Source organism: Clytia hemisphaerica, unplaced genomic scaffold (genome assembly GCF_902728285.1).
Source record: "Clytia hemisphaerica strain Z4C2 unplaced genomic scaffold, Clytia hemisphaerica genome assembly, whole genome shotgun sequence".
Classification (NCBI taxonomy): Eukaryota; Metazoa; Cnidaria; class Hydrozoa; order Leptothecata; family Clytiidae; genus Clytia; species Clytia hemisphaerica.
Window position 1 is genome coordinate 206,298 of NW_027103879.1, and position 22,201 is coordinate 228,498.

Genomic DNA, 22,201 nt, shown 5'->3' on the forward strand with positions numbered 1-22,201 from the left:
AAAGGTAAAGGGTCGTCACCTTTAGAATTGGAATCTTTCAAAAAATGTTTGACAGCTTTGGAAACATCTGGTTTTAACATCCACCTTATCGCGACCGACCGTAACAAACAAATTGCCAAGTGGCTGAGGGAAAATAGAAAGAAAATGCGGCATGGCTACGACACTTGGCACTTTTCAAAAAATATCAAAGCTAAGCTGAGAAAAGCTGTCAAAAAGAAGGGCTGTAAGCTCATTCAAGAGTGGATTAAACCAATTGGGAACCACTTGTTCTGGTGCGCTGAGAATTGTGTAGGAGATTCAGAGCTGCTCATTCAAATGTGGAAGTCTATTCTTCACCATATCATCAACAAGCATCGTTTCAAGAGGATGTATCCTAAGTACCCGAAATGTGGTCACAAACCATATACCAGAGCACAGGCTATAAAGAAAAAGTGGGTGAAGAAAGATACCGAGGTTTACGATGAGATTGAGAAAGTTGTCATGGATAAAACCAATTTGAAGGATATGGAACAACTGACCGAACCATATCATACTGGAAGCTTAGAGGTGTTTCATTCCCTACTCAATTCGTATGCACCAAAAAGAAAAGAGTTTGAGCTCAATGTGATGGATGCCAGAGTCAAATTAGCTGTCCTTGACCACAATTCTAATGTTGACAGGAAGCAAGCTATCATCCAGAAACCAAGGAAAGGATCAGGCCAAAAGGGGGAGATGCAGTGGAAATTTGTGTCATCGAAGCTTTCAAAAGATTGGATTGCAAAGCCCAAAAAGGAGGTGAAAATCTTTTGAGGGAAGTTGTTCAACGTAAGACAAATGGTGAGAAGGCTTACAAAAAAGCTTCTGACTGCCCCTAAAAACATTGCTTTTACAGACAGACCAAGCACAAGTGAGATTTTAGAGAAACATTTTACATTTAAACGCTTTGATAAAAAATAATCGACCATTTCAAAACTTTAGTACATTTTTGTATAAATTTGACATTATATGAAATATTTCACTATTTATAAAGTTGTTAAAGTGAAAATGTTTAAAAGAATACGCAGTAACTGTAATAACATAATTTAAATGTCTTTGAACCTTTTGAAGCCGACATATTTTCCACTGGCCTCTGGGAACGCATTACGAATTTCTTTCACGACACAAGAAGGTACAACAACTCTCACGTTTTTACCAAGAGTCTCAAAATAGTGTGACCAAGCTGTATATTGTCTATATGCCGTGTATCTTAGTTGCTTATTAGTCATTTGCGTAATTCTTTTGTATATCCTCTTATGTCTCCTGTGTCTCACAAATGATACCTCTAAAACTTTTGGATTGAGCATCAACATTTTAAAATCCTCATGTTTAGTTATACATTTATTAGTCTCTAATTTTTCGGCCAGTAGATTAAATTCATGGCAACACATGCACTCGTCTAGAACAAATGTGTCTCCAATAACACATTCGTAACATTTGCACCAAGCAAGATTCTCCAAACGACTTGACTGCGCCTCAGAGTCATCAGAATCAGTCTCAGAGTCACTAAAATGTGGATTATCTTTCATCATTACTTTCACTTCTTCTTTTGTATACTCAGGTTCGTTTTGGTAACATCCCCCAGCCACATCTTCTCCAATATTTGACCCCTCCAAGTGCTCGTCGCAAGAATCATAATTATTAGAACACTCGTCAGAGCTACTGTTTGTAGACGAAGAATCACTGGATCCAGACATGTTTTTTTGTACTTTTCACAATCTCAGAAAACTCTTTTCACATCAAACTTAAAATACTCTCTCGTTATTTGTTGCTCTCTTTCATTTCTCTCTCTTTTTTTTGAAAATCTAAAAACCTACTCACGCGCAACATACGTCACAAATTTTGTTACCGAGGTGATATAAGGGAATTTTTAATTGTCTATTATTCGGTATAGAAAAAGTAAACAACTATGAATTATATATTTTTGGAATCGTGTTAATGAGCTCTTTAAGAATATAATCATAAGTTTGATTGAAAATCACACATTAAAGGGGAATCCTTTAATGGTTTATTTCTTTTTTCATTCGGACATCATGACCGACACAAAAGATTTTCAGTCGGTCAAATAGCTTTTTCAGTCGGACATTGACCGATGACCGACGCTTATTTGCAGCCCTGAAAGGGCATACTTTAAAAGTCGGACCCTGACCTTGGACCCTGACCCCGGACCCTATTTCGGACCCAAGATCGGACCTCAAATCGGACCTTAATTCGGACCCCGATCTACAAAAGTCGGACCCCTATCTACAAAAGTCAGACCCCTATTCCGCGGAGGTCAAATTCTGGGATGGTGTCCAGCGCGGCTTAACTCACCAATCTCGCTTCAAGGAAGCCTTAGTACAGCTACCAAGTGAATCTATCACCGAGCGAAAGAGTACCTTACTGTCCTTCATACCCTTCAAAGCAAATCCTTTGCTTCTCATCTCTACGACTTAAATCACTTCTTCAAAATGAACCAACAAAAAAATTACAAAAAGAAAAACACCAAAAAATTTCATCAATACTGCGAATGGAGCTTTGGATCACTTAATATTCGTACCGGGAAAGAAAACGATGACGGAGCCAAAATATATTCGGTCGCCAAAGAAATGTCAAAAACAGGCCTACAATTTCTTTCACTTCAAGAAGTCAGATGGAAAGGTGTCGATAGTAAATTAATTGAACTTGACACTGGAGAAAAATATGAATTCCATTGGTCGGGCTTCAAACGAAAACGTGAAGCTGGTGTCGGTATATTGATTAGAATTGATAAGTTTACCGAAATTGAAGCCCCAGATTTCAACACTCCACGTATCATGGGAGTCAACCTTAAAATACATGGTTTCAACCTTCGTGTTGTAAATGTTTATTCGCCCACAGACTGTGACGGTACAGATGAGCAAAAGAACAAATTCTACTCCGATCTCAAGAAAGCCAGCAAAAAGCAACAGAAACACCAAAAACTGATATTGCTGGAGACTTCAACGCCACAACCAATGTTGCAAAATTCAAAAGTAATTTCAGCGGAAACACAAATGTAATAATAGATGGAAACTGTAATGATAATGGCCAGCGACTCAAACAATTATGCCAAGCTGAGAAACTCAGTATTTCTTCTACGTTTTTCAAACACCGTCTGTTCCATCGCTACACTTGGCACAGTAACGACCATAAAACCCGAAAAATACTTGACTATATTTTAACCGAACAATATGTTCAACAGTTTATGACAGATTGTCGTGTCTACAATGGTTTTGATGTCGAAACCGATCACCGTCTTATAAAAGCTACTATGTACGCTCCTTCCACCAGAAACGCAAGAAAACGATATTGCAAAAACCCTACCCCGCCCAAAAAGAGACTTGATCTGAAAAAACTTTTAGATCCAAATATTCGTACAAGATTCTCTGCCAGAATAAATGAACAGATTATAAATACCAAAAATGAAAATGTTGATGCATCATCAAGGTCACAAAACCTGATAAACGTTATCTCTGATTCAGCCAACGAAATCTTACCAGAAAAACTGAAAGCAATAGATACATCAACCAAATTTCACGATGATGAACGACTCAACGAACTACTTGATATTCGATCGAAAGAACCAAAATATTCTAATACTTACAAACTCTTGACCAAGAAAATCAAAAAACATGTGAGATATCTCAGAAATAGCCGTCTCCATCGTGAAGCTGAACAAATCAACAGCCACGAAACCCGTCGTCAAACCGAAGAAATATTCCGTCTCATGAAAAATAACGATTCTTCCTTTAAATCATTAAAAAACACTGGTAAATGGGAACCACAAAAACTAAAAGAACATTTCTCTAAACATTTCAACGTTGCCCCTCCAAACGAAACGCCTCATGAATTAAAAGAATCACCGCAATTCATTAGAGACTTACAAACCTCACATCATTTCGATCTTGATCAGAGCCCACCGACCATCGAAGAAATTAAAAATATATTGGTATCGTTAAAAAATGGAAAAGCTTCTACTGACATCCCTCCTGAATTTCTAAAGTACTCTGTGAACTTGGAAGAAATGTTAGATGAAATCTAAAAAATATTCTGTGCTGTTTGGGAAACCAAAATCATTCCGATCAACTGGACACATTCGAAACTTGTTTGTTTGTGGAAAGGTGCATCTAAAGGAAGTCCAACAGATCCTAAAACATATCGAGGGCTTCAGATTGGAACCATTATGTGTAAAATTCTTGTTATCACTATCTTAAATAGACTGAAAGGCTGGTACGACCAGACCCTACTCGACCAACAACAAGGCTTTCGTTCGGGAAGAGGAACCTCTGACGGTATTTTCGTGACGAAAAGAATACAGCAAATAACCGATATGATGAAAAAGCCTGCATTTGTTTTGTTCGTCGACCTCAGCTCAGCTTTTGATCATGTCGTGAGAAGTTGGCTATTCAAATCCATCCAACAAAGGTTTCCTCCTAATGCCGATAACACACTCTTTCAAATTCTGGAGGCTGTCTATTCGCACACAACTACTGCTCTATCGGAAACACCGGAAGATATATTCAACCTAACGACTGGAGTCAGACAAGGTGGTCCAGAATCTCCTCCTCTCTATAATCTATTTATGGACTATGTCATGCGGGTGTTCGAACAAAAATGTGCTCAAGAGAATATCCAATTTGTTAAACTAAAATACAGAATACGTCCGACTGCATGTACACGTGAACAAAGAAGGTCTGGATATCAAGGTGATCATTATGTGAATTGGTCAGGATATGCTGACGATATTGAACTTTTTCTTGAAAATGTTCACGATCTTGAAAAAGCCCTAATATATTCTCCATTCATTATTCAACAAATTTGGATTGCACATCAATATTAAAAAGACTAAAACAATGATTTTTAATTTCAAATATATCGAAAAAGACTTTGATTCTGTCTATCCTGAGTCCATCGTTTCTCTCGAAAATATACCAATCGAAAATGTCAAGGTGTTCAGGTATCTTGGTGATGAAGTAAAATACGACGAGCCGTCTACGGGAGATGCCGAGATTGACCTACGAATCAATATCGCACAAGCCAAGTTTTACGAAATTATAAAGAAGCTTACAAACTTCAAGATCCATCTAAGCACAAGAGTAATGATCTTCAACTCGCTTGTTAGAAGTCGTCTCACATACTCATGCCAGACTTGGAACTTATCAGAGGTACAAATGCAAAGGATCAATTCAATCTACGTTTCAATGTTAAGAAAACTTGTGAGAAACGGATGCAAACGTGAAGAGTTTAGATACATGATGACCAATCATGAGATTCTTCAAAGATGCAAAACCTCTGACATTCAAAGCTTCATCCTTAAACAACAAACCAGCTACCTGGGACACTTAGCTCGCCAACAAAATAATTCGCTGACAAAGAGACTTTTGTTTAATGACAACAAAAGAACAAAACAAGGTCGTCCAATGGAGTCACTCGAAGACAAAGTTATAAAGAAGCTTAATGTCACCAAAGATCGATTTTATAAAGATGCTTTGAAGAAGAAAGGAGGACATGATCATCCAAACGTTGATCGCCGACTGTCGTCGCAATGATGATCCGGCTAAAGCTGCAAGTACAAGTAAGTATCTACAAAAGTCAATATTTAAGTTAAGAGCTGACGTAAAGGAATCCAATAAGGGTAGAAAGGAGACGATCACAGCGTTTATCGTTTGGACTTTTTAGTCCTCAAGCACAAAAAGGAAACTTAATCAAAGGCAATCCAATTCAATCGAAACCAATCGAACTCAATCGAAACCAATCGAATTGATCGATCGAATCACAATCGAACTCGATCGAAGTCAATCGAAACCAATCAACCGAGAAAAAAATGTAAATATTCGATTGGGTTCGATTGTCTTATCAATCACTTTGATTGAGTTCGATCGATTCGACCAATCAGTTCGATTGGTTTCGATTGAGATATCGATTGGTTCGACAATCAAAATTTTCGATTGACATCCCCTGGTACAGTCTGGGTACCTTGGTGGTCAGACTCGAAAGTTTTGATTCTAAAAAGATTGCTTCAAACAAAAATCACCAGCAAACCATGAAGAGCGTGTGTTCAAAGTTGTCAAACGTTGGTGCAAGTTGGTTGCATGAAAAGGATTTTCAAAAATAAAACATACATGTTTTTTTTTTTATAAGCAAGTGTATGCCCCTTGGTCAGGCTCGTGTATGCTTATGTTCTCAAAGCATCCAGGCATAGTTTATGCTTATTACATGCTTAATAATTATGCTTATGATTCACCCCGAGCCAAGTTTTTTAATGAAATTTCAGAAATTTTGTAAAAAATTTGTTCAGATTTTGGGAGCAATGGAATCTAGCTAGCCGTGGAATATCTTATTTTTTACTTGACCTCTACCAAACCAGATAAAAATGAAACAAAAACAGATAAAAATGACCACTTGAAAAATATTTTAGGCTGACATATATGCTCATGTTATGCTTAGGAATTCTGCAAATCTGAGCCTTCATATGCTTATAAGCGTTATGCTTATAAAAAAAAAAACATGTAGGTGAAAAATTGAACCAAAAAATTTTGGTCGCCAACTAACTGGTCAGAAAATCCAAGTAATTCGATGGTTCGTTTAAGAAAATCAGTTGGTGCGATAAGGATTCGGTTGATATCCCCTGGTAAAATCAAGACAAACAGTTTATATACCTATTTTCCCCTATTTTAATTTGTGTTCTTCCTCCGCCATTTTTATTTATTTTTTGAAAATTACGGCACCGACAAATATAAACAATCACTCTTTTAAGGTCCATGGTTAGCTTTACTAAGTATATACCCTTGATTATGAAAATGTTTAAAATATCTGGTAAAAACAACCATGTATATTGTTTTTCCAATTTAAAGCGAAGGGACGAAGTCGCGATCCGCCTCGATTCAGCCAATCAAATCACTAGAATTCATCGCATGAGTGAAGAACTTCACATTCGTTTTCGATTTGGTTCGTTGTCCGTGATGGAGTGGGGAATTTTTCAAAATGGCGACGGAATTCAATTCTCCGAGCACCCCAAGCGCAAGCCGTCATGAAAAATCTCTTGGTTTGTTAACAACGAAATTCGTAACTCTTCTACAGGAAGCTAAGGATGGAGTACTTGATTTAAAAGTGGTAAGATATTTTTTTAAGAATATATGATTTGATATTGTTTTAGCAAAAAAAAAAGATTTCACAGTTTAAAAGTCACCCTTGGCAGCAACCAACGTGTTCTGGTTTGCTGCCTGGTCTTCCTTAAAGTGATTTACATTCTGAAATCAGAATACCTCTTGCTGGCGCTCAGTTGCTTCGCTAAAACATGGTTTGGGCCATTCCAGAAAATTTTCGTACTGTAGAGGTAGGGTGGTCAGAGGAAATTTCAAACTTACTTGCAGAATACCAAACCAAGATTAATGGAAAGCCATAACCATCAGAAGAAAAATGAGGGGTCATTTACCTTCCAATTCTTTAAAGTTCCAAAGATATTACATTTTGAAGTTCAATTTTTCAAGCATTTTCGTGCACGCATCGCCAGCCATTTTGTACCTTCACGGCACCAAAAGCGAAAGTGTTTTATGAAAAATTTCGCGCTGGAGGTTTGGTGCGAGTTTTATTTTCCGTAGATGTAGCTGAAACGGGGGTAATTACACCATAATCTTTCCCTTAGCGCTTGCCACCGGAAACAGCTTGATTCTTACTTTTTTCACATTTGGAAAGAAAAAACATTGTTCTTTCTAAAAAATTCACGTTCGATGAAAAAATTTGATTTTTTCAATGAAAAAAACGCATTTTAAGTACATAATTTGACTTCCTGAAAAATATACGTTGCTCCAACCAACGAACGTGAAAAATCAAGAAGTTTGAAAAAACTCACCCGCAAGTACTCATTTTCAAATTTTGAAAGAACATGAAGACATGATGTGCTAGTTTTTTCTGCAAAAGAAAGCTAAATAAATTCTCTACACTTTGGAAACAATACTTATGTTAAAAGAGGTTTCCTTCCTTGAGATATGTAAGCTTGAATATTTTTTTCAAAAATCTATGTTTTGTTACTGCCGCACGCGTAAGGCCCGACCTCCCTAGTATAGCAACTCCAGAAGATTTTTCAAATTTTAATTTTTTTCTCAAAACCTATCCTATCTTGTAGAGCTTTGAAAAAGAAAGAAAATGAGGGGTCATAGGCCTCTAGAGGATAAGTGGTTGTAAAGATATTCAAATTTTAGTGTCAAAAATTTGACTAAAAATGTCAAAAAAAGGTTAGGAAAATAGCTTGGAAAAATTCGAAAAATGTGTCAAAAAAGAAAAAAAAGAAATTTTCCAGTCATGCTTCTTCAATTTTGCATATCTCTTTTTCTAGTGTAGCTAGAGACCTGAAATTTGGAGGGAGAATTCTTTGATGGTGTTAGAATATTATTATATAAAAATATTTGTAAAATATTTAGTATATTTATCAAAATAATGAAAGATATATCTTTTTTGAAAAAAGAAGACATTGCATTGTTTTATTTTTGTTTTTGAAGAAAATTAGCTTGGAAAAGGTTGAAATGAGTCAAGAAGGTGGTAGGACCCATTTTCAAGGGGCCTCTGGAAATGGAGGAACAAAAACTTATGAATAAAGAATAAGTTTTTCTGAAAGGAGAAACCCCAAATGAAAAGAAAATCCATTTCGGCAGAAATAAAAACTTTTTTTTGGGACATTCCCATGCAAAAGAAGCAAAAAAGTGAAAAAAACTACATGAAAATGAAAGAATTAGAATTAGCGATTGTGATTTTTGAATTCCTCACCCTTTTTCTGATAAACATACAAAGTTTCAGCCTTCAAACACGTTTTCCTCCGTTTCCAGACACATTTATTCATCTAAAGTTGCAAAATGTTTTTCTCCCGTCGGCAAACAATTTTCAAAATGTTGCAAAATGTTCGGCATTTTACCAATTTGCCGTCTAGCCCGTGTCCACAGTCTTATATACCGCTGGAAAGCTAAGATCACGGGCTTTCATTTAGTAAAAACCGGAACGCTTTAGCATACATAGAAAAGAAGTTCGAAGGGTTCAAAGTTCACGGAAAAATGAAACATTTGGTTTGACGTCAACGAAAGTTGCGTGACTTCTGGAGTCGCTACCTAGTAGAGGGGGGTGCCCAATGCCCCAGCTAGCCATTCCAGGGTCAAATTGAAACTATTCTAGTGGCAATCAAACCTAGTTCATCTTGTAGAGCTTCAAAAAAGAAAAAAATGAGGGGTCATACACCTCCGTGATAAGCGGTTCCGGAGATATTGAGATTTTGGTTCCGCTAAAATAACACCTTTTTAGACATTTGAGGCACAGATATCTAAGCCCGAAGGGCTAGATAGGCAACTTTAAGCTTTCTCCAGCAAAAAAAAGTGAAGCAAAAATTTTACTTTTTAAATTAAATTTCGTGCCGATGGATAGGATCTAGCATTTTAATTGTTTTCGGAGCGCAAGATCAAAAAACGTAGGCGGCAAACCCTATTTCACATCTCTCAAACCGGTGAAATTGCATATTTTAGTCACGTGACTTTGGTAGGAAATCCTTCCAAACCTAGGCTTCACTTTTCGATAAAAGCCGCAAATCTAGCCCTTCGGGCTTTACAGATATCTGTGATTTGAGGTTGACAATTTAGCCCAGAAATGGCATATAAAATGGCACCGAAATATGCTGCGAAAATTGAAAATTCAAGCTTTTGTATTGAGTCAAGATATCCCAGATATCTTCATTTTGACTGCAGACTTTTATCAAATTCTTTTTGTAATGGCTTGCTAACACTTCAAGGAAGAAATGAAAAGACATTTTCTTGAAAAAGAAGACATAGCATTGCAAAAAACAATAAAAACATTATAAAGCGGAAGTTAAAATTGCTGAACCTACCTATCTTTGTAATCAAAGCGCTGCGGAGGAAAAATTCCCCATGGCATATAAATAACTGTTTTAGACTAAAAAAGGGTCAAATTTTTCAGTGGTATCACTATAATTTTAGTCCTCATTTTTAGGCTGAAAATGCTTGCCAAAGTATGAAAAGTAAAAAAAAAATAATAACTTTGATGAAAGAATTAATTTCAGAGAGTAGCACCATTGGATTTCTCAGGTATTTTCTGATAAATATGGAAAGTTTCACTGTCTGAACATTTTTTCCTCTGCAGCGCTTTGAAATCAAAGATGAGTTGTGAAATTTTTTGTGTCCCGCAGATCTAATTTTTCTAAAAATGGCCTTAGACAAAAGTGTAGAATATTACACCTGCATATTATATATGGTTGGAAAGCTAAAAGAAAGCTCTAAATTACTCAAAAATAATTAATTTTATAGCTCAACTACACAAAGAACAATTGCTTTTCAAAGTTTGACCTAAAATTGAAGATTTTGATAAGCGTCAAATAAAAAACAAGCAAACCCGGAATGACTACCCCAGCAGTGCACGGGCGGCAAACTTATTTTTCACTTTTCTCACTTACTTTTGGTTTTTACATAAATCCTTTTTGACCATGTCCTTCTTTAAGTTTGTTTTCACTTTATTTCAAAGCTTCTTCTTGGAATAATAAGTTGTTAAAGCGAGTGCTATTCGAACCCCAGTCCGCAAACGAGGAACTAGTGCAGGAACAATTCAACATGGCTGCCTCTTTAAAAAAAGGTCTATTCTATCAGTGATCGAATACTCATAACTCCAAATCATGGCATTTTTATCGACCATTTTTCGATTCGTTCAATCGTTTCGATTACTGTTCGATTACTTTCGATCACTTTCGATCATCTTGAACACCTTCGATTTTATCAAATATGTTTTAGTAGCAGCGCGTCAAAATAATCTGAAACCAAGTTTATTTCGGCCAATTAAAACACGCGATTCACGCTCGAAAACCACTTTCGTTTTCTCCGACCAATCAGAACGGGCAATATGAGTTACTTGAGGAAACCCAGGGCGAAGGCACACAAAATGGCGGGCAAAATGGGTGGGAAATAGGAGGTCTATCTTTATGACGGGCCTTCTTTTTGTGCTTTGGTTTTAGTTCACTTTTTTGGTTTTTCTTTTTTAAGATATATCATAGTAATTGGTTATCAAAGTAATCAATTGGTTATCGAAGTTGTCAAAGTTATCGAAAGTAATCAATAACAATCAAAGTACTCGAACGGTTATCGAGTCTTCGAAGGGTTGTTAAGAAAGTGATAGAAGACCAAAGAAATTTTGGTACTCGAAATTCGATTGTTAATCAATAAATGGTCATTCGATTACTTCGATCATTATCGATTACTTCGATAATCGAATTTTTCGATTAGTACCGTCTGGTTTACTGACCTGTTTATTTTTGTAAATATTTTCTTGTCGTCCATTTTTTTGTTTTCTTTTTCCAGTTTTTCTCAGCGAAAAGCGCGGCAATATAGTGACTTCTTTTTTAGTTAAGATCGCCAGCTGTCAAATGTTTTGACGTTGCAATGTCTTCATTTTGAATACGGTGTTTAGATCGTTCGCCAACTGGACCCTTTTTTATATCAACTACTGGTGATATGTTTCTATTGATTTTGAATTAATCAGCTAACATGTTTCAATGAAATTTTGTGTGATGGAAGATAACAGGTTTTAAAAAGAGGAAAGTCATTTTCAGAACTCTTCTTGCGCAAATCTTCTTATAAAAAACATTTCATCTCGTGATCAGCCATGTTTGGCCTAGTTCAAAATCAGTTTGGTGTTGTTCCCGTGCTCCGTTTATTTTAATTTTTGGAGAGATTGTAAGGGATAGGATTCTGCTGCACAAAGGAAGTTCTATAGAAGTTTGTTTTTGGTTGTTTTTTTCAAGTTCAAAGACGTTCGTTCGTGCACTGGGGCCGTTCGTGCACTGGTGACTTGACTCTATATACCCCCGTCGGACAAAATTATATACTACATTTTTATACATAAAATTTTTTCTAGCCTGTGAAATTTTTTTCTTCCAGTGGGGGCCTGAAATTCCGATGAAAATCCATATACTTTTGTAAAATGCATCAGAAATTCCACTCGTTTTTGCCGTTTTTTATATTCAATTGCCTTGGAAATTCATACCTATTTTCTTTTCTTGGTGAAAACTTTTGCCTTCAGAAATCCTGTGTCGTCCGGCCCCCCCTGTTATAGACAAATTTTGAGATGGCCCTTTACAGTAAACAAGAGTAAGATAACTTATTTTCACAAAATGAAAAATAGTGCCTCAAAATTTAATCTTTCTTAACTTGCCAAAGCCGGTCAGGTCAACTTCATGAAATATGTCTTATTATCTTTTGGAGATAAAAATTTCCAAGTGAAATCCAAAATCTTAGCCCACTTTTTGGATTTTGGATATTGGGGAATCATTTTTCCTGAAATCAGACAAGAGGCCCAAGGGCATGAAGGCCCAGAGGCCGGGTTTTAGTCCTTACTCGCACAAGTTTTGCACGGTGGGACCGCAAAAATCATGCTTTGAAAAATTTAGAAGGGAACAGGTACAAGAAATGAGAGTTAAATAACAATATCAATGTATTTATTTCTTTTAAACCGAGCAAACTCAAGGAATTCAAATTGGTTGTGTAAGATGGGTCGAATTCGCTATATAAATCTGAGCCGAGTAAACCGAGTATATCAATATAAGCCGAGTAGATTCAAGTTTTCCGAGTAAATCAGTATAAACTGAATAGATTCCAGATTAGCTGAGTTTTCAAAGTAAATCCGTGAAAGCTGAATAGATGCAAGTTCGCTGATTTATAACTGTTGTTGCACTCCACCTGATGATGACGCAATGATACCTAAAACAGAAAAAATTCAATATATTAAATGTATACATCTCAAGATCTTCAATTAAAAGGGGTGTTTTAAAATTAAACAACATTGATCTGTTGATGTGATTCTATGCAATTGAGCCCCCTACAAAGAAAAATTACTTAATTTTATCACTGCCAAGGAGTTTCATTAATTATATAACATAAATATTTGTTGCATCTCCTTTCTACGAAGCTTTTTCTCCCAGACCCCCCTCTTTTGCACTTTAAAGTCTCTTTTGAAGGGGTTCAGACTATGACTGACTAATCTTGGGGAAATAGAAAAATTCTCTTAGTGTTTTTTATTCCCACTGATACGTAGAAATCCACAGGGTTGGCGGGCCAAACAGGCCCAGTTTGAGCCTCACGGGGGCCCCGGGCTGAAATGGTCATCAAGGGTCCCCTTTACAAATGAAAATTTGAAGGTCTGAAATTCTCATATCTAATATGACCAACTGGTAGGGCTTGAAGAGTAGATGAAAAAAGTGGCCTCAGTACGCTCATAGTAAAGGTCAAATGTGTCCCTGCAAGCGATTTGGAGCACATTGAAAATGGGCCGATCCTTAAAAAGCCGAACTTTTGGCCGATATGGACCGGTCTGGACCGTTCCTGGCCGAATTTGGCCGATGTTAACCGATCTTGGCCAATCTAGGCCGATCTTAGCTGAGCCATGTTTTTAAATCTTTTCTCTAAACAAAGGCCGATCTAGACCGGTCCAAATCGGCCAAATTCGGCCAAGTCCGGTCTGAAAACAAACAAGCAACTCTTCTTCGTATGACGGTATTTTTTTGTTTACAATCTTGAGTGCCTAAAAACTTTCGAATCTTTTTGTAAATGTTCGAATGAACTCCAGAGAATGTTCGAATGTTTTGAAAATAGCTCGATCAAATTATCAGAGATTGTGCTGTCGATGCACAGAGATTGTGCTGTCGTTAGTAAAAAGGTCGAAGCAATTGGTATTCCTTTTGGTTTTGGTGTTACTTTACTAGCTGTGTATGAAATACGAAGAAAAATATTGACAGGCAAGTTTTAACGTAAAGGATACAGGGATGTCTATAAATAAACTAACAAAGGGACACAGTGCAATTCTATTCTAAGGAGGATTTCTAACAATCTTTTCAAAATGGATTTATAAGAGCGAGTGAGTCAAGGTTATGAAATACAGGGGAGTATGTCATTTACGACGAAAACGACGACTGTTTGAAAACAATTTTGCTTATAATTAGTATTTCGGCTTCCGTAAAACGTTCTGGACCGATTCGTATCGGCCTGGACCGGTCCATATCGGCCTAGATCGGTCTTACATTGGCCGAACATCATCGTTTTTGTTTTATCAGGTTTGTAACTTGACAAAACCGGACCTGGCCGTTATTGGCCGATCCAGACCGGACTTGGCTGATCCGAACCGGACCTGGCCGATCTAGGCCGATTTGGGCCGTAGAATTACTTGGCCGATACTGGCCGATCTTGAATGTACTCTAAATTGCTTGCAGGGACACAAATATGTTTTTGGAAAAAGTGTGATTATTTAGAATCACTCAAGCATTTTCTTCCACTTCAATCTGTGAAACTGACAGAGAACTCACCTAAAATTGGGTACCAGTATTGACCTTCTGTTGCCCATGCCTTTAAGGTTGATTGAACTGACCAGGACACTGTAAAGAAAAAAAAAGATTATTAGTATCTGTCTGAAAATAAACCCTCTCCAGGGTGGTCATTTTTTCACTGATTACACCCAACTCAGTTCTCGCCAAAGTTAAAACTTCTCCTGAATTGTTTTGTGCCACTGCTTTTTTTGACGCATCTGGGATTAAAAGAAAGGTTCTTAAATTTTAAGGGAAGACTCAAACCCACTCCCCCTCCTGGGTCACTTTTTGAAATTGGTTTGGTGAGAGGGAATTCTGGGTTAAATGATGTAATCTTTCTGACCTCAGAGTACTGGTTGCTCTATTAACACTTTCTTTTGAGAGAAATTGTGACCTGCGTTTTAAACTAGCCAGTCAAATGACAATCAAACCAATAAAATACCAGTAATACTGTAGACCTTTTGATTTTACAGCAACAATATAAAAAATCTTATGCATCCCCTATTTTGTATCCACGCGATAGATAAGAAAATTTAAACCACTATTGGTGCACTGAAAATATCGAAAATTTGGTACCCCTGCCCCTGTTCCAAAGAGTATGCAAATGCCTGCCATTCCGATCTGTAAATGGGAGGGGGGGCAACACAGAATTTAATTCAAAATATTTTTGAAAAACTTGGGATTTCTAAGACATTTTCTGAAAAATGAGAAAAATATGCCTCAAATGCCTCCTCTAAAAAAAGTGTAATTTACAAAAGTATTTACATTTTAAGAAGGAACCAGACCTATGTGATCAATCCTATCGACCATCGGGATGGCTTGATGACAGAGCGATATGTGATTGATGGATTACTTATCGATCCGGATAGGGCGGCAATCACATATCTTCGTTTCGCGTCGCCCGACCGACTCCTGAAAATTGAGTAAAATTGAGGCGGAGAGTGGGTAAATTTTTCTGACTTTTTATTTTGATGACATTTCCTTTGCTCAAAAATTTTATTTTTGTCGATTTTTGTGAGCGATTTCTAGCGCATTCGCAGCATTTTAACTTTGTTTATCATTACAAGTGTGCCATTAGGTGTCAAAGGTCACAGTGTTTAAATCTCATAATCTGAAACCACGCAAAACATACACGCGATTGGGCCTCCTGCCGCCTCAGTTAACGGCCTTTTACCTTTTACCGCCTCACAGACCAATTTTAAGAAAACCCGAAAATTTCTACTACCGACCGACCGACAGACTCACTTTTTAAATCCAACGAGGACGCAAAATGAAGATATTTTGTGATTGCCGCCTAGGAGATTGATAGAAGATTCAGCCATAAAAAAGTCTTGAGTGTTGAGTATTGATCCTTTGCTAATTATTTAACGAGCTAGTATTAGTTCAATCAAGTATATCAATTGTAAATCGATAGAGCCAAATCATTAGAAAGAATGGATAAAATCAATATGATCGAAAAAGATTATTGATGATAAATCGAATCTGATCGAATGCATAATCGATAATTAATCATAAGCTTTATAAAATCTTGAGTATCAATCTTTGATCAATCTCCTATCCGAATCGATAAGTAATCCATCAATCACATCTCGATCTGTCAGCAAGCTGTCCCGATGATAGATCCTATTGTATTGAGCGCGGGGGTCTGGGAAGGAAACCAAACCAAGGCCCTAATTTTTACGAAAATGTCGTCCGCAGGGGTAAAGATGATTTTGACGTCCAAAAAAAAAGCAACATACCTTTCAAAAATTAATCCTTATTGTTCATGGCACTTGGAAGCAGGAGAGATGTTGCAACAACATTGTTGAATGACAAAAAGAAATTAAACAGAAATTGTATAGAAGCATCCTTCTTCTTTCTCGATAAGATTTTAAAAGAAAGTTTCGCAGAAATCCAACCAGGTTGTTGAGAGCTAGCCTGGGCATAGGCTGATTTGATTATAAATAACGAACATTGCGGTCTGAACGAAAATCTAAGTTCTAAACCAAACTGATAGTCTTTCCCGAACAAAAAATATAGCGCGAAGCTGCAGATCTCAATTATTGTTTTATTTATCTGTTCAAGCCTCTCCATTATAGCCTAACAGCCTGGATGGTTTTTTACTTTATGACGGAATGCGGCTAATAGCTTAGCGTTACACACGAACACGACTCTCTTTAAAGGCCCAGTACGCTAAAGCTCTGGGCCAAAAATTGGGGAAATATTTTTTCAGAAATTGGAAAATCAGGGAGACATTTTGCCAAAATTTGGGAAATCGGAGAAAGTTTTTTCAAAAATCAAAAATGCGCGAGATTGCGTGAGTAAGTTTTCAAAAATTGTGTGAAACAATGTTGAAATAGGTGAGTCTTAAGCTCAATGCATTCGAGAGTCAGGTCTCAGACGTCAGCTTTAGAAGTTCATTTTGCATGAGATAAAAATTTTGAAGCAAAATTCAAAATCTTAGCCTGGTTTTCTGATTTTCAGAAATTTAAAGTACAGACGGTGTCAATCGAATGAATGAAACGCTGAATCAATTGAACACAATGGATTGTTTAACGTAATCGAATTACAATCCAATATTACCCAGGATTTGCTGTTTGATTGCTCTGATAATGCAGGCCTCTCCACGAATAAAATCAAACGTGATCGATGAATTGATCTTGTAAATAAATTGATGCGCGCAATTTTTTTTACCAAATTGCTCGTATCAATCAAATTTTATGCGCGCGATTTCTAAAAAATGCTCCCCAGAAATATTTTTGATTTAATCATATAGATTCTTCCCTTGTCTCTATCATAATGAGCTTCTCATATTACAGGATGCTAAAGTGTTTTATTGGACCTACCTCCGGGTACCCCGGTGGAGGTTCTATAAATTAACCCATGTCCGTTTGTTCGTTCGTCCGTCTGTTACCAGCTTTTCTCAGGATTGGCTCATTAGTTTTTTCTGATTTTTTGCACAATTCAATGATGCAAAATGGTAATGCCCAGAACTTGACGGAGCCCGATTTTTGAGAAAAAATTTATTTGGGCAAATTTGAGCCAAAAACTACCTAAAAATAGGGTTTTTTGGACTTTGTGATTTTTTGTACAAAGATGGAGGGCAAGATTATCTAAAGCATGGCTGAAGTGGTTTTTCCCGGTAAATTCTTATTAGCCTTAAAAAACGGATTTTCGTATTTTGGGGAAATTCCCTTTAACCAAATAAGAAAATATAGCTTTTCTCAAAGTTGACTCATTATTTTTTTCTGATTTTTGCACAATGATGCAAAATGGCAATGCCTAAAATGTGACGGAGCCCGATTTTTGAAAAAAAATATATTTGGGCAAATTTGGGCCAAAAACAGCTTTAAAAGGTTTTTTGGGCCTGAATGGTTTAAGTGATTTTCGTATTTGGGGAAATTCCTTTTTACCATTTTACATTATTCAACACACAAGCTTTATTTTTCCATTCTGAATTTTTGTACAATTATTGTCACTTTTTTCTTATTTTCATCTGATGTTAATCATTAGGTAGGTCCATTCAGCATGTTGCTTGTTTTTCTATTCAAACTTTTGTTAATTAGATAGTTTTAAAAAAGTCTATAATTCCCATTTTCAATTGAGCTTATCAGCTGCAAGGTCACCCTTAAACAAAGATAACTTTATTATGATGGAAACCTAAAGTAATTGGCGCGAGCGACTTTTCGCCCTACTGATTATGTTCAATCGATTCAATTGCATTCGCTCGCATTAATCACTCTTGTCTCCTGTGGTGCTTACGCTCTCACTTTTATCTGATTTTCTAATGGCGTATTGGCGGTCGCCCATTTGCTAAAGCTCTAAAGGAGTGGGCTAATCTACACTCAATCAATCTTATCAAACATTAACGTAATCGAACTAATCGAACATAATCGAATCTCAATTGAATGTAATTTTAATACAATCGAATATAACCTAGGAATCGGCTGTTCAATTGAGATTTGATCATTGATTTGTAAAATCTTTGATAGCCAACCTGTCTGGTTGGTATTTTACAGATCAGAATTTAAACTTTATATACTAAAATCTTGTATTGACTGATTCGCTTGTTCAATTTGACTGAAATTTGTTCCTGAAGGTTGATATATATATGTCAAATGAAAGAGACTAGTCACAGAAAAAAGATGACTTAAAATTTTCACCAGTGATTGCTATTGATCATCTGTGACAGTATGCAAATTATAATTTAGTTATATAAGTGGTTGGTATTTTACAGAGCGTCAAATGCTCACTTTCAGCATAACCACTGGTCTGTGATGCACAAACGGTTAAGCTCTTTAGGTAATTAAACGGTTGGTAAACCACAACTTTAAAAAGTACAGGTTCATGAGATTTTAGAACTTACGAGTACATGACCCATGACCCCCTGTAATTAATGTCCTTTACATTCAGATCTTTATTTTTTCAGGCAGCTGATCAATTGGCTGTGCGTCAAAAAAGAAGAATTTATGATATACAAATGTACTGGAAGGTATTGGTTTGATAGAAAAGAAGTCCAAGAATAGCATACAGTGGAAGTATGATAGTTCTTTTGTCACTTTTTCAGTTTTGACATTTCTGGACCTACCTCCGGGTACCCCGGTGGAGGTCCTTTAAATTAACGTTCGTTCGTTACCAGCTTTTTCGGGATTGGCTCATTACTTTGTTCTGTATAATTAGCTTTTTCTTATTCTTTGCTCAAAGGTGCGTATTAACAATGCCCAAAACATGGCCGAGTCCGATTTTTGAGAAAAATTTTTTTCCAGTTGAAAATGCTGGAAATCGTCGTTTTTGCAGATTTTCATTGGATTTTGTCCTTATATTTCTATGTTCTTCACACAAAAACATTATTGATAACAATGCTCACCATCAAGCATGATTCAATGGTCAATAAAACTGATTTTTGCGACCAGAACTTTATATTTATTTTTTCCCTACAACCCTTCCCTCTCCCCCCATCAACAATCAATTTATTGTGTTATGCATTTTCGCTAAACGCTATATTTTCTGACTGATTTTTTTTCATTTTTCTCCTCGCATTGCTATCTAACTTTCATCATCAGGTAGGTCCATTCAGCATCTAGCTTGTTATAATTATTATCCTTATAACATTTTTTGAGTCCTTGTAGTTTCACTCAGGCTGACAATATTGAAAGGCTTGGTGAAACTCATTCGAATGATTTCATCCACACGTCAAATAATAATCTATGGTTATAAGAGCGAAAGTGAGATAGTGATTGCCATTGTGTTGATGTTGAAATAAGATTTTTGACTAGAAAAACAACTTTTTATAACGTTTTAATGCCAGATTAATTAAATCAAAGAAGTAGAACTTATTAGAAGTGTCTTTTTGCACACAGCTCCACATTTATGTCCATTTGATCTTTTTGATAAGCCCACACAATATTGTATTGATTTTCGCAAAACCAATTCTGTTTCAGGGGTGCAGGACCAGGCTGCAATTCAAGCGAAGTGTCAGCAAAATTAAGAGACTTAAAAACTGAATTAGACAGGCTTGATAGTATTGAACGTATACTTGATGAACAAAAACTATGGGTCCAGCAAAGTTTAAAAAATGTATCTGAAGACCCAGATAATGAACGACATGCATATGTATCACATGATGATATTTGTAACTGTTACCAAGGTGAAACATTGCTAGCTATCCAAGCACCCTCAGGCACTCAACTTGAAGTACCACCACCTGAAATTGTAAGTTGATTTTCATTTTCCTTTTCGTTTTATCATCTTTAAACCAATATAATATTCAAGCATTCTTCACAAACATATTGACCTAGAATTCAAAAAACATCTGTCGACCTTTAAAGTTGGACAGCTTGGAGAGGTTGCTTTAGATAAATGAATTGTGGTTTAAAAAAAAAAAATTAAGATTTTGAGGGCCTCTGGACTGCCCCGGACGGTTTTTTCCAAAACGAAGCCATAACCTTAGGACAGCTTAAACAAAGGCTTCAAGAAAGCTCAATTCCACTAAAACCCTGGGATCTTGTTCCTTGAGGACTTATAAATATATATAGTCCCAACATGACTGGGGAAAATTGACGCACAAGTTGGGTTTTGAAGTCATTTCCAGTCAATTTTCTCGAGTTACATTTGGAAATCAACTATATCCATTCAAAACTTCTCTATTTTGTTTTTCGAGAGCTATCGATTGGTATAAGTGGTTTTTTGAAATTTGAAATTTTGTCAAATTTTAGGGGTCAAGAGGTTTTGCCTGTGACGTCAGTTTTTGAGTCATAGCAAATTTTCCTAGACCTAAGCAAAAAAAAACCCTCGCACAAAAGTCTTTAAATACTTCATTCTTTGAATCGGACCAGGTTTGGTTGCGTAGTATAAAAGATGTCACAGGTCCTAAGGGTTTTCCCCCTACTATTTAGTCTGATTTAGTTGTATCATATTTCTCTCTTAGCAACAAGGTCAACGTCCCAAGTATCAAATGCACCTGAACAGTTCGAATGGCTCCATATGTGTACTACTTGTAAACCATGATACCAAATCTGATACACCCGTTGTTGTCCCCGTTCCACCCCCGGACCAAGACGCTTCGAATTCAAGAACAGCATTACCTAGTTCGTCTTCCACAGCAACGGATACAAAGAAAAACGTCAAATCAAGTACAATCATCAAAGAAGAGACGATAGAGGAGCGCCTACAAAGTAAAATTTCTCCATTCATTATTAATTTTCTCGGACTGAAGTTTTGGTTCCCTTTTTCCTGTACCACTAAGTTTTCGAGAACAGTCCATTTTTAGATCCCTGGAGTAAACATTACTTAGTTTAGGTTGTTTTATTTGCAATTTTCATTATTTATTGTTAAATCTTTTAGACCCAATGGCATCAGGTGGTCAAGATCCTTCTCTCGTTGAATCTGAACAAATCACTGGTAAAATTTCCTTTAAATTATGTAAAGCCTGCAATGACACTAAAATTATTTCTATCATGAACTTGAACCTGGCCCTTTTATCCTGTAAAATCTTCTAAAACTGATTTACTTTCATACTGCAGAACTTGAAGATATCAATCTGGACAATTTTTGCAAAGATACCGACGGTAGGAATTGGTTTTATTATTAATTTTATAACACTTTCATTCATCATACAAAATTTATTCTCTGAAAATATGAAAGAAATTATTTCCAAGAAGATAAGGTATCTTTTTCAATAGTCCATGAACTATGACTGAGTTTTGAAGAATTTTATACAACCCCCTAGGTTTATAAAACTATGAAAATTATATTTTGTATAAAATGAGCGCTTCATTGGAAAAATTAATATCCAGCAAGATGTGTATTTTTTGAAAGTCAGCTCTAATAAAATCTTCTTCTTTTTCTCTAGCTTTTACGCCACTTTTAAGACTTTCACCACCTCCGGGAGACCAAGACTATTATTTTAATCTGGACGATAGTGAGGGCGTTTGTGATTTATTTGATGTCCCATTGAAAGTATAATTATTGTTGGCTTTCGCTCTGGTGGATTCTGGTTGATTGATGCCGCAGGCCATTCTGTGTGCATTTTTTAAGTGGCAGGGGAGATGTGATTTGTGAAAGATGTAGATTTATACATAATGTGGTTCTTGGATGCTTGGATGCTTGGATAAACTGTTCATTGAATAGTTTTATTGTCTTGATTGTTAAATCGATAATTATGTGTCCATTGAATGTGTAAATGATACCAAATTTGTATATTGGGCGTCTTCTGGTAACAAAATAAATGTAATCCTTTGGGGAATAACATCGTGATGGTGCTATATTGTTCTTATTTCATCAAAAATGGCCATTTCAAGCCATTTTGTTTTGGTACCTGAATGGATACCTCACGCCGACGTTTTAAACTAGCATACAGTACGTAGTTTG

At 36.3% G+C, this 22,201-nt stretch overlaps 4 protein-coding genes across 4 annotated transcripts; 3 read left to right on the forward strand and 1 right to left on the reverse strand.

Moving 5' to 3' along the window:
- Window positions 1–1,061: 1,061 nt before the first annotated feature.
- Window positions 1,062–1,712, reverse strand: LOC136808451 (P2X purinoceptor 7-like). The gene has a single exon (XM_067064984.1). It carries the CDS (start codon window positions 1,710–1,712, stop codon window positions 1,062–1,064), a length of 651 nt encoding a protein of 216 aa, XP_066921085.1.
- A 753-nt stretch (window positions 1,713–2,465) lies between these two features.
- Window positions 2,466–4,057, forward strand: LOC136808452 (uncharacterized). Its single transcript, XM_067064985.1, has 2 exons — window positions 2,466–3,008; window positions 3,218–4,057. Exons 1-2 carry the CDS (start codon window positions 2,466–2,468, stop codon window positions 4,055–4,057), a joined length of 1,383 nt encoding a protein of 460 aa, XP_066921086.1.
- An 811-nt stretch (window positions 4,058–4,868) lies between these two features.
- Window positions 4,869–5,564, forward strand: LOC136808453 (uncharacterized). The gene has a single exon (XM_067064986.1). It carries the CDS (start codon window positions 4,869–4,871, stop codon window positions 5,562–5,564), a length of 696 nt encoding a protein of 231 aa, XP_066921087.1.
- A 1,384-nt stretch (window positions 5,565–6,948) lies between these two features.
- LOC136808426 (transcription factor E2F5-like) lies at window positions 6,949–21,891 on the forward strand. Its single transcript, XM_067064963.1, is given in 8 exon segments — window positions 6,949–7,128; window positions 18,762–18,804; window positions 18,807–18,870; window positions 19,774–20,044; window positions 20,760–21,006; window positions 21,176–21,232; window positions 21,355–21,399; window positions 21,684–21,891. Coding segments are annotated over 8 exon segments (969 nt in total). The 5' UTR covers window positions 6,949–6,999; the 3' UTR covers window positions 21,797–21,891.
- Window positions 21,892–22,201: the final 310 nt, after the last annotated feature.

Bases quoted from the DNA above. Each gene is read 5' to 3' on its own strand.
- LOC136808451 (XM_067064984.1), bottom strand. From the start codon at position 1,712: ATGTCTGGATCCAGTGATTCTTCGTCTACAAACAGTAGCTCTGACGAG.
- LOC136808452 (XM_067064985.1), top strand. From the start codon at position 2,466: ATGAACCAACAAAAAAATTACAAAAAGAAAAACACCAAAAAATTTCAT. The intron at 3,009-3,217 runs GTAATTTCAGCG...TATGTTCAACAG, and splicing joins CAATGTTGCAAAATTCAAAA to TTTATGACAGATTGTCGTGT.
- LOC136808453 (XM_067064986.1), top strand. From the start codon at position 4,869: ATGATTTTTAATTTCAAATATATCGAAAAAGACTTTGATTCTGTCTAT.